General features: G+C 45.1%; 1 protein-coding gene across 1 annotated transcript; it reads right to left on the bottom strand.

Annotated features, from left to right (window-relative positions):
• Positions 1-7265: 7265 nt before the first annotated feature.
• Positions 7266-13784, bottom strand: LOC136653418 (vomeronasal type-2 receptor 26-like). Its single transcript, XM_066630318.1, has 3 exons — positions 13353-13784; positions 10328-10454; positions 7266-8167 (listed from the first exon to the last, which is right to left on the bottom strand). Exons 1-3 carry the CDS (start codon positions 13782-13784, stop codon positions 7266-7268), a joined length of 1461 nt encoding a protein of 486 aa, XP_066486415.1.
• Positions 13785-14938: the final 1154 nt, after the last annotated feature.

The following is a 14938-nucleotide window of genomic DNA, read 5'->3' as shown; positions in this document are numbered from 1 at the left end:
TATCAACACTTTACCCTTTGCTGTATTTGTCATCTGTTCCTGTTGTGATACAAATGGGAACCATCTCAACACTGCCATGGAATAAGATTCCCCATAGACAACCATTACATTGGCATTAGTGTCCACGATTTTATCGTGTATTTTTGCTCCGTGTTGGAACTTGTCATTCATTTCAGGGATAAAAACATTTTTAGGCAGTCTTTCTATGAGGGCAAAACAGATGCCTCTCTGAGAAAACATGGGCACCACTTTTTGCACAAATCTTTCTCCATCATCATTGTCCACTGTCAGGAGCCCAATCCATGTCCAGCTGAAATGGAGGAGTAAAGAGAGAATACCTTCATACTGAATCTCTCTCTTGGGGACCATCTCATAGAAGGGAAGTCCTGGTGTTTTATCACCCATCATTGGAGCAGGGCCATAGGTAAACTAATGATAGATGGCAAGGTGGGGGAAGAAAGAAAATAATAGTAGCATGTATATAGGTTTTTCAAGTATTCAAAACATTTCACATAAAACATGTGTCAGCAATTCCTTCATCAACTCTGTTCTGAAAGTGATTTTGAGTACTTCCATGTTACAGACAAGCATCTGATGCTGAGACAACAGCGGCTTCTCAGAAATTACTTTGTGGGTTCTGGGCTTAGTGTTGCACTTGGCTCAGAACCTCCATTCCTTAACCATTGCCCTGCTCTCAGGGACAGCACAAATGCTACCGGATGTCATATTGGGTCATAAAAAAAACAGCCCCACTGGATCAGGCGAAAGGCCCATCTAGTCCAGCTTCCTATATCTCAAAGCGGCCCACCAAATGCCCCAGGGAGCACACCAGATAACAAGAGACCTGCATTATGGGGCCCTCCCTTGCATCTGGCATAGCCCATTTCTAAAATCAGGAGGTTGCACGTACACATCATGGCTTGTAACCCGTAATGGATTTTTCCTCCAGAAACTTGTCCAATCCCATTTTAAAGGCATCCAGGCCAGATGCTATCACCACATCCTGTGGCAAGGAGTTCCACAGACCAACCACACTTCTGTTGCTATGTAACAAAAACAAAAACAAACAAACAAAACAAAAAAACCCAAACCCTTAACATTCACCTTTCATGTTGTTGTTAAAACTGGAAGTGAGGGACTTCCAGGCTTGACGACAATGAGCAAGGAGCAAGTAAGGTTGGAAATTAGCCGCTTCCTGTGCAAAGCAGATCATAGTGACTTGCTTCAGTGGCGGTTATAGGGCATATCAATGGTGGCAGACTCGGGGCAAAAGACATCCTAAACCTGCCCTCTGCTTCTCCGGTTTCTCCTTGTCAAGTTTCTTTATTTGAAAGATCTTTCCCTCTGTCTTTCAAAACCTGGAATCGTGACTCTCAAAGTGACTTACAGTCACTTACAATAAGTTGAACTTAAGGGATAAAACTGTAACACTTCTAGTTGATGTTCCAGGATTGGCATGCTTCTATCTGCATAGCATGGTAGCAAAGCTAGCCCAGTAATTATTAACCAGTAACAAAGAGCCAAAGTGAAGCAAAATCTCTTAGCACGATGGAGCATGAAAGTGCTGAATGGGATGATTATGTGGCTGTGAGCTGCGCTATTGCAGAGAAGCTTGACTTCCTCAACACCATGGCTCCCCACAAGAATAAAATTCTGAATTCCCAGCCTTTCCCCCCTCCCAGTGCATACAAATGGGGGGCCCTGCGTCCTGGGTGCTAAGCTGCAGGGGGGTGACAGAGGCCTCTCCCAATTTTTAAAATCTTGGTATTTTTGAATAATACCATCATGTCATATATCATTTGATGCATAATTTCATGCAGAATGCAAAGAAAAAAACTTTGTGGAAATATTTCTGTTCTATCAAAAGTATAGCCAAAAAACCAGAAAAAGAAAACACAACTGCCTTAAGTAACAACAAGTGTGTTACACTGGGATTACCACTGGGAAGAAATAGCTTATTGCAAGCATTCCAGAAAACCACATGTATTCTTCATAAATGTATGTATGTTTTGCCTTTCTTCTATATTACAACAAAACCGCTTTTGTATGTATGATAGACCACAAACCCAACGCATACTATCTTGATGGACATTCCTTCCCTGTTTTGTTTTTGTTTATGATCTCTAATGTTCGCTACATATGTGAAACATATTATATTCAAATTTAATAAAGTAAAATGTTCCCTGTTTGTGCTTCTTCTCTGGCCATTATTGTTATTTATTTCATATCGTAACTATTACTGAAAATAATTTTATCATGGGGGCTGCCAAAAATTTATGGGCCATGGGTGCCAAATGACCTTTATACGTCATTGCCCGCTTCCCATTCTGTTGCTGCAATTCCCATCTTCAAACCACAAAATGAAATCCGGAACGAAAAATAAAGTATGGATGAAGCGTTCGGTTCTCATTTGCCATAACCAGAGATGACTATATCCTACCTGTGGAATTTTATAAATATCTAAGACAGTTGCCACATAACGGGAGATTTGGGAGTCCAGTCCCCCAATGACTGCTATCAGCTTATGCTGGATGTTGCACCTGTAGTTGGGAACAAAGCTCTCCAAGGAAGACAGAAGGAGCATCGTGACATGATAGGTCCATTGTTCATGGAAATAGCTGTCATAGATGTGGAAGCCCAAAGTGAGATTAGGTAAGATCTGTGGATTTTCATTGATCTCCTTTACAGCAAATGCCAAGGCCAGAATGTGCTGGTAATTCTTAGTTACTATACTAGAATAAGAGATGCATTCTTCGTTAGAAAGATATTCCACAACATAGTCTACAGGCAGCGCAATCCTAACCTGCGCTGGAACAGGCAGGCTGATGGGCTTGCGCTGTATCCAGCCCAAGTTTTGGGCTGGCTGTGGCTCAGCCCAAGGCAAGGGGTAATAATTTCCCTTACTCTGGGTAGAGCTGCAGCAGCCCCAATTGGTCTACTTGGATCTGTGCCACCTGAAGAGGTGGCGCAAGTTTGAGCAGCACAGAGCTGCCCTGAACTAACCGGGAACAGGGTTAGGATCAGGCATAAATGATGGTTCCTGGCCCTGCCTCCCGCTCCCCGCCCGCCTGCCCACAGGCCCACCTGCCACCTGCACTCCTGCGCTCCTAAACACCTCCCTGCCTCCTCCCCACCTCCTGCCCACCCTCCCCACACACCTTCCATACCTCCACACCAGCCTGGAAAGGTAGGCACAAACTTACTAAGCCTGGGGCCTGCACTGGCTCAGGGAATCCTGCACACATCCCTGTGCTGGCCTCCCCGACTCACAAGTTGGCGCAAGCATGACTTACTGGCATGTTTGTGACAGTCCCACTTTATACCAGCAGCCGGGCACCTGAAGAAACTCAGCATTTTGCCCCCCTCTCCAGAAATGCCAGTGAGACGCACAAACACATGCATGCGCAAGAAATAAGGGAGATGAAACCCAGCATTAAAAAAAAAAATGATTCTGCTGCATGACACTGCTGTTAAAAAAAATTGTGGCTTCTTCCTGAGACCTGCTGTACACAAAGCTGCATTTTGCAGTTCTCTGGAAGAGACAGTATTCACTGAGCATTCTTTGAAGCCTGAAATTTTGTCTCTGAGAATTGATGAGGAAGCGTGCTGCATTCTTTCTAGATCTGGAAAACCTGAAGCAAAGTGAAGCCTATGAGGGGAAGGGCCCGATCCTGTCCAACTTTCCAGCACTGATGCTGCCATGCCAGTGGGGTGCGCACTGCATCCTGCAGTGGGAGGAAGTCACTGAGGCCTCCACAAGGTAAGGAAACATTTAGTCTCTTACCTTGGGACTGCATTGCTGTTACATTGCCACTGGAAAGTTGCGCAGGATTGGGCTCGAGCACATGTCAGAGAAAGAAGCAGAAGATGAGGAGAATAACCATGGGGGAACATGATGAGACAAAGTAATATGTTTTAGTTTTATCTTCCTGTGCTGAATCGACCAATTCCACTCTTTCCTTTCATTCTATTAATTTTCTCTGCCAGTGAGCCGGTGTTCTGAGGCCTTTGATCTTTCAAGTGATTAAATGAATGAATGAAGGAATGAATGAAGAAAAGCCAGTAACTCCCTACGTAAGATCTTCAAGTACTGCTGGTGAGGGTTCTTCAGTGAAGTCTATTGAATCAGAAAAAATGAAGGATTGGGAAGCAATGCCTCCAATGATGAGATTTCCCTTCTGATGATACTTGTGAAGTGGTGGGTATGGATCACAGACTTGGCATTTACCACTGTGAATCTTCCGTGCCTTGTGAGAAATGAATACGAGGAACAGCACCACAAATGCCAACATCCTAAGCACAGATGTAAATCTTCACTGTACCTCAGATTTCCTTACGTTTATGTACTAGATTGGATATCTGTGATTAAGAGCCTGACTTAAATAGTACTTTTGTCTCCTAATCTGCCTGAACGCTGAAATATATTATCTAAAGTATCCAATATCAGACGAATGTAGCTTTGCCTCTTTGTAGTTCCTGGCATGGCTCTGAATGGTAGTTGGGGTACATTTATACTATTCCTCACAGCTTTTGCTATTAATTTTTCTAGTGCCCACTAAAATGCCATACAGACTTCTTACAAGCTGCTTACTTAATGACAGTCCTTTAGATAATTACACAGGAAGGTAGTTTTCACCTGTTAGTAATTAAACAGGAAGGTATTCCATGTGGAACTATGGTTGCCAACCCTTTGATTTTGGCCTTGGGTCACACAAATCAGAGATTTTAACAACATATTGGAAGAAAAAATCTACAGGAATCAGTAGCATAGTGTACTTCTGAGCAGAGATGGGCAAATATAGCGTGGCTTGACTTGAATCGAGTCACGAGTCTCTGCCCCCTTTAACATGACTTGAAAAGGAGTGTCCTAACAGGCAGACTTTCTGAGTTACCCAGAGTGTTTTGGGGACTCTAAAAATCTTGAGTTCCGAGTCTTTCTGTAAAAAAAAAGACAGCCACGGGGGAAAAAGGAGCTGCTGCCAGGGTGTGTGTATGTCGTAGTTCTCTTTAAACACTCCCCTGATGCCCCCACCCCATTTGTAGCAACTGTTACGCTGCCTCCGACGCATCCTCGGCATCACCTGGCAGGACAAAGTTCCAAACAACACAGTCCTGGAACGTGCTGGAATCCCTAGCATTTATCCACTGCTGAAACAGAGACACCTGCGTTGGCTCGGTCATGTCGTGAGAATGGATGATGGCCGGATCCCAAAGGATCTCCTCTATGGAGAACTCGTGCAAGGAAAGCGCCCTACAGGTAGACCACAGCTGCGATACAAGGACATCTGCAAGAGGGATCTGAAGGCCTTAGGGATGGACCTCAACAAGTGGGAAACCCTGGCCTCTGAGCGGCCCGCTTGGAGGCAGGCTGTGCAGCATGGCCTTTCCCAGTTTGAAGAGACACTTTGCCAACAGTCTGAGGCTAAGAGGCAAAGAAGGAAGGCCCATAGCCAGGGAGACAGACCAGGGACAGACTGCACTTGCTCCCGGTGTGGAAGGGATTGTCACTCCCGGATTGGCCTTTTCAGCCACACTAGACGCTGTGCCAGAACCACCTTTCAGAGCGCGATACCATAGTCTTTCAAGACTGAAGGTTGCCAATACAATACAATACAATACCCTGCACATGCCCAATCTCGTCTGATCTCAGAAGCTAAGCAGGGCCAGGCCTGGTTAGTACTTGGATGGGAGACCGCCTGGGAATACCGGGTGCTGCAGGCTTACACCATAGTCTTTCGAGACTGAAGGTTGCCAACCACCATTTGTAAACCAGGTGGGAGGGGTTGGAATGGACTGTGTGAGAGCAGGGACAGAAGGAGCGAGGAGGGTCACGAGCAGCAGCTGGGAAACTTACCAGTATGACCCATTTCTTTGCAGCTCCTCTCCCATTGTGGCTGGTCATTCAATGAATCTGCTGGAGCCACGTCATTTCTCCTGGATGGCTAGGAACTGCTCCCCCCCCCCAATGCTAAGGATTATCGGTTCCCTCAGAGATGGACAAGAGAGCCCACTCCCATCTCCCCCCCTCCTCCTCAATGCTAAACCAAAATTTTAACCCTTCCCTGCCTCCTGGTTGGAACTTCCCTGCTGCTTGCTGGGTCTGAATGAATGAAACCCTATGAGGCTTTTCACGCTGCAAGAAAAGTAAGCAAGCAGACAAATAATTTGATTTACTTTACTTTCATTATTTTTAATTATTCAGTTTAATTACAGCCTGCCTATCTAGAGAAAATGGCACAATTTCAGTGCTTGCTATGGGCAATTTCAGTGCTTGCTGCATTTTCAGGAAAGCGGTTCCTGTTTAATGATGTCACTTCCAGTCATGATACCACTTCCAGATTAATGACATCACCTCCAGTGATGGGTCCCAGACAGATTGTCATTCTAAAAAGTGGGTCCCAGTGATAAATGTTTGAGAACCACAGTTTTAGGCAATTTGCACAGGTTCAGGTTTGTAATTTGAGCAAATTTACACAATTCACAAATTTACACAAATTCCAGGTGGCCACAACCCACAATTTGAGAACTCCTACTAAATATGGTAATAATAGAAGAGAATTCTCAAAATATTCTGCAGCATATTGCACACGCACACACACAGAGAGAGAGAGAGAGAGAGAGAGAGAGAGAGAGAGAGAGAGAGAGAGAGAGAGAGGATAGCAGAGTGTGAAATGCCAGGGCCGGGGTTTGGGCACTCCTGGTTTAGAAGAATGATTTTCATGGAGGCGGTGATAAATGTGATATTTTCCTCCATGTTGGTTTACTGGTTAGAATTTCCCTACTCATTCTGCTGCCTGCCACATTGGGGGTGTATGTACAAGTGCCAATGTATATTTTTTTCAGTAGTGTTCCCAGAGGGGGGCACAGTGCTAAGTTCTTCAGGGCACCTCAATGAGCCATGGAAATTGCTCCTTTCCCTTTCCTTTGGAGCCATTCCAGGCAGCCAGAGCAAAGCAGAGGTGCAGCTTACACGGCGCATTGAAGCACACTGCAAAACTTGCATCAATCCTATGCATGTCTACTCAGAATTAAGTACCTTTATAGCCAATGGGGCTTACTCCCAGGTAAGTGTGGATAGGATTGCAGGTTCAGTGATTTTAAAAGGAATATTTTATTAATAGAGCATATTGGAGATGTTTGAGGAAGATCTATATGGACTGATATAGATGCCAAATTGTAGCATCTATAAACACCATGAAGATGCCAAATTGTAGCATCTATAAAACACCATAAAGATGCCAAATTGTAGCACAAACCGAAATGCTTCAGTCTTTTCTTCTTGCTAGTTGTTTCTTGTTGTTCAGCTCAGGCTTCAGCACAATGATGTAACATTTGGGGAAAAAGATGCAACCCAGCAGCCCAGCACTGGAGGCCAAGATAGAGAAGATCTCCACAGCTACCATGTACTTCCCTTTCGTGCTCAGGTAGGCTGGGAGAAAGGACAGCCAAACACAGCAAAAGATCAACATGCTGAAAGTGATGAGCTTGGCTTCATTGAAACTGTCAGGTAGTTTCCTGGCAAGGAAAGCCACAGTGAAGCTGACAATGGCCAGGAAACTCATATAGCCCAAGACACAGTAAAACATTGTTATGGACCCTTCATTACATCCCAGTACCATTTCCTGAAGCACCGAGTGCTTGTCAGTGTCTGGGGAAGGAGGAGAAGTTGCCAGCCACCAAATACAAATGCCTGTTTGAATAAGAGAGCAGGAAAGAACAATGGAGATGTCCAGTCTGGTCCCCACCCACTTCCTCATCCTGCTTCCGGGCTTGGTGGCCATGAAAGCCAGCACCACCGTGATGGTCTTTGCCAGCACACAAGAAACAGCCACTGAGAAGATGATGCCAAAAGCAGCTTGTCGGAGGAGACACGTCACTTTTGTGGGATGTCCAATGAAGAGCAATGAAGAGAGGAAGCAGAGCAGGAGGGAGATGAGGAGGGTGTAGGTGAGGTTGCGGTTGTTGGCTTTGACAATGGGAGTGTTGTGGTGCTTCCTAAATGTTCTGAGCACCAGAGCTGTGATGAAAGAAAGCAAAAGAGCAAAGAAGGCCAAACCGATCCCCAAAGGTTCCTCATAAGTCAGGCAGACCAGAGTCTTGGGAATACACACGTTTCGTTTTTCGCTTGGATAGTTTTCCTCTGTGCATTTCTGACAGTCATCCATGTCTAAAAAAGGAAAGGAGATGGTTTTGTTCATCCCAATATTTCTAATATCTCAGCAATGTGACAAAAAAGGGAAATCAAGGACCAGGTAACATCTGAATAAAGAAAGATCTGCTTGTAGCCATGCTGGTAGGCCCCAGTGTCAGACCTCAGCTGTATCCAACTTTAATTAGTGCATACCAAGCCTGGGAGAACTATGGAGGAGGTCGCTTCACAGGGCCCTCTGATATCATACCAAGCTATCAAGTGGGCTCCAAGGCCAGCTTGATTTACAACAGGGTTCAGCTGTGAGTGTCTCGGGATGGGAGGGGGATTCCACCATGAGTAAGGAGGCTTGTGGCACGTTCACCCCTAGAATGTTCGGCTGGCACCGAGTTCTGATTGCTGGATGGGTCAGGAGACCTATAAAGATGAGGGAGGGAAGCTTATGTTTGGGCTGACTTTGTCTCTGGCTGAGGGGGCCTGAGATCCTTGACCATCTAGGCAGGAGTGACCCCAACTTGACTGCAGCAAGATGGGCTAGATCGGATTTTGGAATGCTAAGACTTTGGTGAGTGATAGTTAGAGTTAGGAGGTAGATGTTATTGTTTTATTAGACTGAGTGTTGTATTGTATTTCTGTACTCTTTGCCTACATTTCTAAATTTTAGACGTATGCAGTGCTGTCTGTATAATCCTGCTTAAAACATTTATTCAATAAATCCTACTTATTACAACTGACTGGATTATTGGGATTGGAAGATAGCACAGGGACTGGTTGTGGGAGGCAATCCAGTGTGACCGGGGTGGACCCTGGAGATCCTGTACAGGAGCCTACTCCTTTTGTCAAGCTGAGCCCAAGGGGGTGTAAGCTGGAGTACGACTCAAGGGGAAGGTTCCCCAAATTTATCCTGGCTATCAGGAGTGGAAGCTCTGCGGTTTAGGAGCTATTTGGCAATCGGTCTTGGAGAGATCTGCGGGTACTCAGTGACCATAAGGGTTTATGGCCACTTGATCACCCTGAGGGCAATAAAAAGATTACCCGGCAATAAAGCTGATTTCTTTCACAAGCAACATGCCATAATTCTTCCCCTCAGGCTGAAGAAGGCGAGAAAGAGCAAGAGAGACCAGCACAGGCCTGAGATGACTGTTGTTGCTGTGCCCCCCACCTTCCCAGGGTTGACCTGAGATCTGCGTTCCTTGAAAGCCTCTGCCAATGGACCCATGGAGACCCAACAGAGCAGGTCAGCCCGTGCAGAGGGTTGGGGAGAGGCAGGAAGGTGATTCGATGAGGCAGGGGTGGGCTGAAGGGGGAAACGGGCTCCCATATTAGGTGGTGATGAGGCAGTAAGGTGGGCAGATCAGGCTGGGAGGGGGTCAGAATGGTGACATTGGTGGTACATGTCTAATCCCGCCCCTCTTCCTAGGCCTGCTCTGCCATCCTGGATCAGTGTGGACTTGCACCAGCTATTGAACTGGCACAGGTCTGAGTTGATCCATAGCGATTGCTGGGTCTTACCTTAGAGCAAGGGGACAAATGTCCCCTTACCTCGAGGAGACCTCTAGCAGTCAAAAATCTCTTGTGGGATAATGGCATTATCTTGCTGCAAGAGGTTCTAGGTAGGATCGGACTGAAAAACTCATAGCATAAAACCCCTGCACACATCAGCAATAGAATGAGACTCACAATAAAAAACCGAGTGGCATAAAACACCATAAAGACTTAAAACAAATGCGGCATCCATAAATAATACAAATAGCATAGCTTCAAAAGCACATTAAAATGGCAAGCAAAACTCTTGCTGAAAAGTTGTTTTTTAGGACCCTGCCCCCTCCACCTTCTCCTAAGCACATAAGCCTATTGCCATAGGGAAGGGTATAGCTTGGTGGGTTGACGCGGTGTGTTGCCTTGCACTGAGAGACCAGATCCACTGCTCACCACCAGCTTCTTCTAACTAGGGTTCACGGGTTGCCTAACTTCTGCATTTTCCTGATTTGAAAGGAATATTCCACTGAGTTGTAGCTAGAGGTGGGAGAAAACGGTTTTATTTTTTCACAGATTTCATTGTTTTCCAAAGGAAGAAGTGCAGAAGGTGGTGTTACGTGTTTTTATTTCGTTATCACCATTTTCTTCCACCTCTAATTCTAGCCAGTCCATAATACCTCTGTGCAGTCTGTTTCTTACCCTTCTGATGTGAAACCTTCCCTTCTGGACATGGGATGCACTCATAGCAGCAAAATGGTTCTCCTTCCTTCACTTTTTTACTAAAACCAGGAGAGCAGCTCTTGCTACACACAGAAAGGGGTTGTACCTGTGAATCATAAATGAAGGAAGAAATTGATAAGCATGCAAAATTGAATTTGGAATCCTTAAACGTATGGGGCCTTTCCATATGTTCTAACAGCCCAATCCTGAACTGTCCGGAGCGTGGGGCTGCTACAGCACTGTAAAGGGCTACCACAGCATCCAGCATGCCCCAGGCAGCCGCTGCCGCCTCCTCGGGAGAAGGGGACTTTCATCCCCTTCCCCCTGAGTAAAGGAAGTAGCCCAGCAATGGGGCTACCTGATTCTACGGCAGCTCAGGATCCAGTGGAGCTGAGCTCCACTAGTCCCACCCTCCTCCCGCCCCCACTGCCTCCCCCAGAAAAACCTCCTCCTGCCCTCTTCTCAAGCTCCCCCACCTCCCCCTTACCCCGAAACGCCTCCTCTTTGCCTCCCCCCAGCACCGGCTTTCCACTAGTCCTAGCCTAGCGCCAACTGGTGCTGAGCTAGCTCTGGCACTGGGCCAGTGTTAAGCCTCGCAAATGTTTGCGAAAGTGCGTGCTCGCGGTAAGCTGGCGTGCAGAGCTGAGGATTGGGCTGTAAAACATCAGCAATAGAGGAGTGGACTCACTTGATATGTTAGAAGCATTGCAACTTTTCTTTATCAAAACACTGAAGGTGGTACAGCTTATTATCTCCTTTCTACTTGAGTTGTAGGAAAATATGTGAATTCACTCATTCATGGTATGATCCAAGCTTTCTAAAACCATTCAGGGGTGGGGTGGGTTATCCATTTATGGGGCCAAGGTCAATTTAGCACTCACTTTTTATAGGAATTACTACTCTGTTAAGAAATATCATTTTGGTATAATGTCATATAGAAATGTCACGTTCTAAAGCAGCATTTCCCAAACTGTGGGTCATGGACTTTTGACAAGTTCCCAACTTGGCCCACCCTTGACATCAGAGGGTTGATACGACACCATCATATTCAGTTTTTCCACTCCCTTCATTGTCTGACACTTGTAACACGCAGGTCAAGACTGAAACAGTAACATCAATTCACATGTGTGCTTCAAGTGGACACAACCAGCATGTGCAGAGAATGGATGCATAAGAGCAGTGGCCATGCATTCTAAGCAACATCTCGTTTGGCCGTAGGAGTGGAGTTAGGTTGAATATTAAAGAACATCATATCTGTACTTGGGTAGGTTCACAACAATAGTGATTTAATAACATAGGGTCCAATCCTATCCAACTTCCCAGCACCAGTGCAGCCACAATGCAGCCCTGAGGTCAGGGAAAAAATATTCCCATATCTTGAGGAGGCCTCTGTGACTGCCTCCCCACCAAAGGATGCAGTTCCCGCTCCATTAGCACAGCTACAGCGGTCCTGGAAAATTGGATAGGATTGGGCCCATAGTATTTTAACTCCTCTCATTTTTTTTCCTGAATTAATGAATTAAGGAGCCCAGTAAGCAAGGCAAAAGCTTGTTTCTTCAATACAAAAACTCTGCTTTTTCCATTTGAAATTTATAAGGGGTCCAGTTGATTGAAACTCAAAGTTTTCTTAAGGCACTGCCAACGATAGGACCCTACCTGGTTAAACCATCTGTGCCAAGTCATGGCATCCTTGTCGATGGTGAATATTTGACCTGGAGAGGCCTGGGGATCCATCCTCCCTACTTTCACTCTATGAATGGATTGGTTAGAGGAGACAATCCAGTTGATAATATCAAATCCAGCACTTAACTCTCCATTCTGGTCAAGTGAAACTTTTTCCCCAGCACTGTTGTTAAATGAAACCGTTCTCAGAAACTAGATGAAAAAAGGAAAAATCAAGAGCAGGGTTTGCCAGAATTTTCAGTATGACGGCCACTTCATATATTTTACACGTTTTCTAGGGCTGAAAAAATTCAGTTTTATATAGGGGGAGACAAGTGACACACAGCACACTGTCACTGCCTGATCTGTTGTGGAAATCCAGTTTCTAATTTACACATGTGCAAAAAAGATGTATCTCCCCACCAACCAATTTGTTTTATCAGCAGGGGTAAGATTTAACATTGAATAATTATGGTTTGGAAGTCTTAAAACAGAGATTTTCAAGCAGTGTGCCGTGGTCCACTGGTGTGCCAAGAATGGTCTGCTGGTGTGCCGTGGGAATTTGGCAGAGGGTGGATGTGGCCCTCAAGTCGTAGTTTGGAGACCCTTGTTCAAGAGTGTAGAAAGACCACAGTTGGATGTTTGAAATGACCCTGCTAACTGGTCAAAGAGGCCCTTTTAAAGTGGCGTTGTCTTATATTTAGTAAGGGAAAAAGCAACCTCTTTTCCCTCGCTTGGCATCTTTCACAGTGGCTGTTACTGGTGTCTCTTCTGTAATTTTTCTTAAGGTGGTGAGTCTTTTGGGGACAGGGAACCATGGATTGATTTATTTTACTATGTAAACCACTTTGTGACTATTCTTGTTGAAAAGTGATATACAAGCATTCTTAATAATGATGATTAGAATGATTTTATGCATTTATTTTACTTACATCACTTTTGTCTACAGGAATGTATATTTGGGATACACACTGTTCAATCCTGCTATGACTTTCCTAGTTAACTCCAATGATCTACAGAATGATCTCTGATCAGATTTTGGAGTTGGCCAAGATTCATGGAAGAAATGCTTATTCTTCACGACCCAGCGGATGCAAGAGAGAAAACGGATTCACTGAACAATGTATCGCTCATATTGGAAGTTCACAGAGAAGACGGAGGAAAGTTGACACAGATATTCAAATATGTCTCTTCTGACATTTCTGTGTGTGGGAGTGGTTTGGACCAACATGGTAAACTGAACGAAGGAAGAATTCAGCAAGATGGTTTAGTTCCAGATGAGGCCTAATGTAAAAGTTTAATAAAAATAAAAATTTAAAAATGAGGAGGCCGTGTCTCTTACTTGCCACAACTGCTGATTTTGAGGCTTCCGCTCCCTTCCATCCACCAGTGATCTATGCAGGGGTCCAGATGAGGACATGGCATGTAAAGCACGGGCCACAGCATGGACAGCATTGTAGACACTGTAGCTGTGTCCAAGCATGCCCATTTCAAAGAAAGGTCCCGGAAGACTCTCCAGCTTCTCCTGCCCTGTGCAAATCCCTTCATTCACTGTAACCAGGTCTGGATTTGGGAAGACACAGTCGAACGCGTTTTGCCAGAAACTTCTGATAAAGCCATCTCCATTGGTGCTGGATGGGTTTCTGCTCTGAAGAAACTGGCGAAATCCTGGTGGGTCACTGGTGTGAATTGTGAAGGATATCGCACCATGGAATATTTCTGCATCCCATGTCCTTTGATAGGTAAATGATAAGAGCTCTATCTGGGCTGTCATTATCAACACTTTACCCTTTGCTGTATTTGTCATCTGTTCCTGTTGTGATACAAATGGGAACCATCTCAACACTGCCATGGAATAAGATTCCCCATAGACAACCATTACATTGGCATTAGTGTCCACGATTTTATCGTGTATTTTTGCTCCGTGTTGGAACTTGTCATTCATTTCAGGGATAAAAACATTTTTAGGCAGTCTTTCTATGAGGGCAAAACAGATGCCTCTCTGAGAAAACATGGGCACCACTTTTTGCACAAATCTTTCTCCATCATCATTGTCCACTGTCAGGAGCCCAATCCATGTCCAGCTGAAATGGAGGAGTAAAGAGAGAATACCTTCATACTGAATCTCTCTCTTGGGGACCATCTCATAGAAGGGAAGTCCTGGTGTTTTATCACCCATCATTGGAGCAGGGCCATAGGTAAACTAATGATAGATGGCAAGGTGGGGGAAGAAAGAAAATAATAGTAGCATGTATATAGGTTTTTCAAGTATTCAAAACATTTCACATAAAACATGTGTCAGCAATTCCTTCATCAACTCTGTTCTGAAAGTGATTTTGAGTACTTCCATGTTACAGACAAGCATCTGATGCTGAGACAACAGCGGCTTCTCAGAAATTACTTTGTGGGTTCTGGGCTTAGTGTTGCACTTGGCTCAGAACCTCCATTCCTTAACCATTGCCCTGCTCTCAGGGACAGCACAAATGCTACCGGATGTCATATTGGGTCATAAAAACATAAGAACAGCCCCACTGGATCAGGCGAAAGGCCCATCTAGTCCAGCTTCCTATATCTCAAAGCGGCCCACCAAATGCCCCAGGGAGCACACCAGATAACAAGAGACCTGCATTATGGGGCCCTCCCTTGCATCTGGCATAGCCCATTTCTAAAATCAGGAGGTTGCACGTACACATCATGGCTTGTAACCCGTAATGGATTTTTCCTCCAGAAACTTGTCCAATCCCATTTTAAAGGCATCCAGGCCAGATGCTATCACCACATCCTGTGGCAAGGAGTTCCACAGACCAACCACACTTCTGTTGCTATGTAACAAAAACAAAAACAAACAAACAAAACAAAAAAACCCAAACCCTTAACATTCACCTTTCATGTTGTTGTTAAAACTGGAAGTGAGGGACTTCCAGGCTT

The sequence above is a fragment of the Tiliqua scincoides genome, chromosome 5 (genome assembly GCF_035046505.1).
Source record: "Tiliqua scincoides isolate rTilSci1 chromosome 5, rTilSci1.hap2, whole genome shotgun sequence".
NCBI classification, from domain to species: domain Eukaryota; kingdom Metazoa; phylum Chordata; class Lepidosauria; order Squamata; family Scincidae; genus Tiliqua; species Tiliqua scincoides.
Note: the sequence above shows the minus strand (reverse complement) of the source record. Positions and strands in the feature narration are given on the sequence as shown.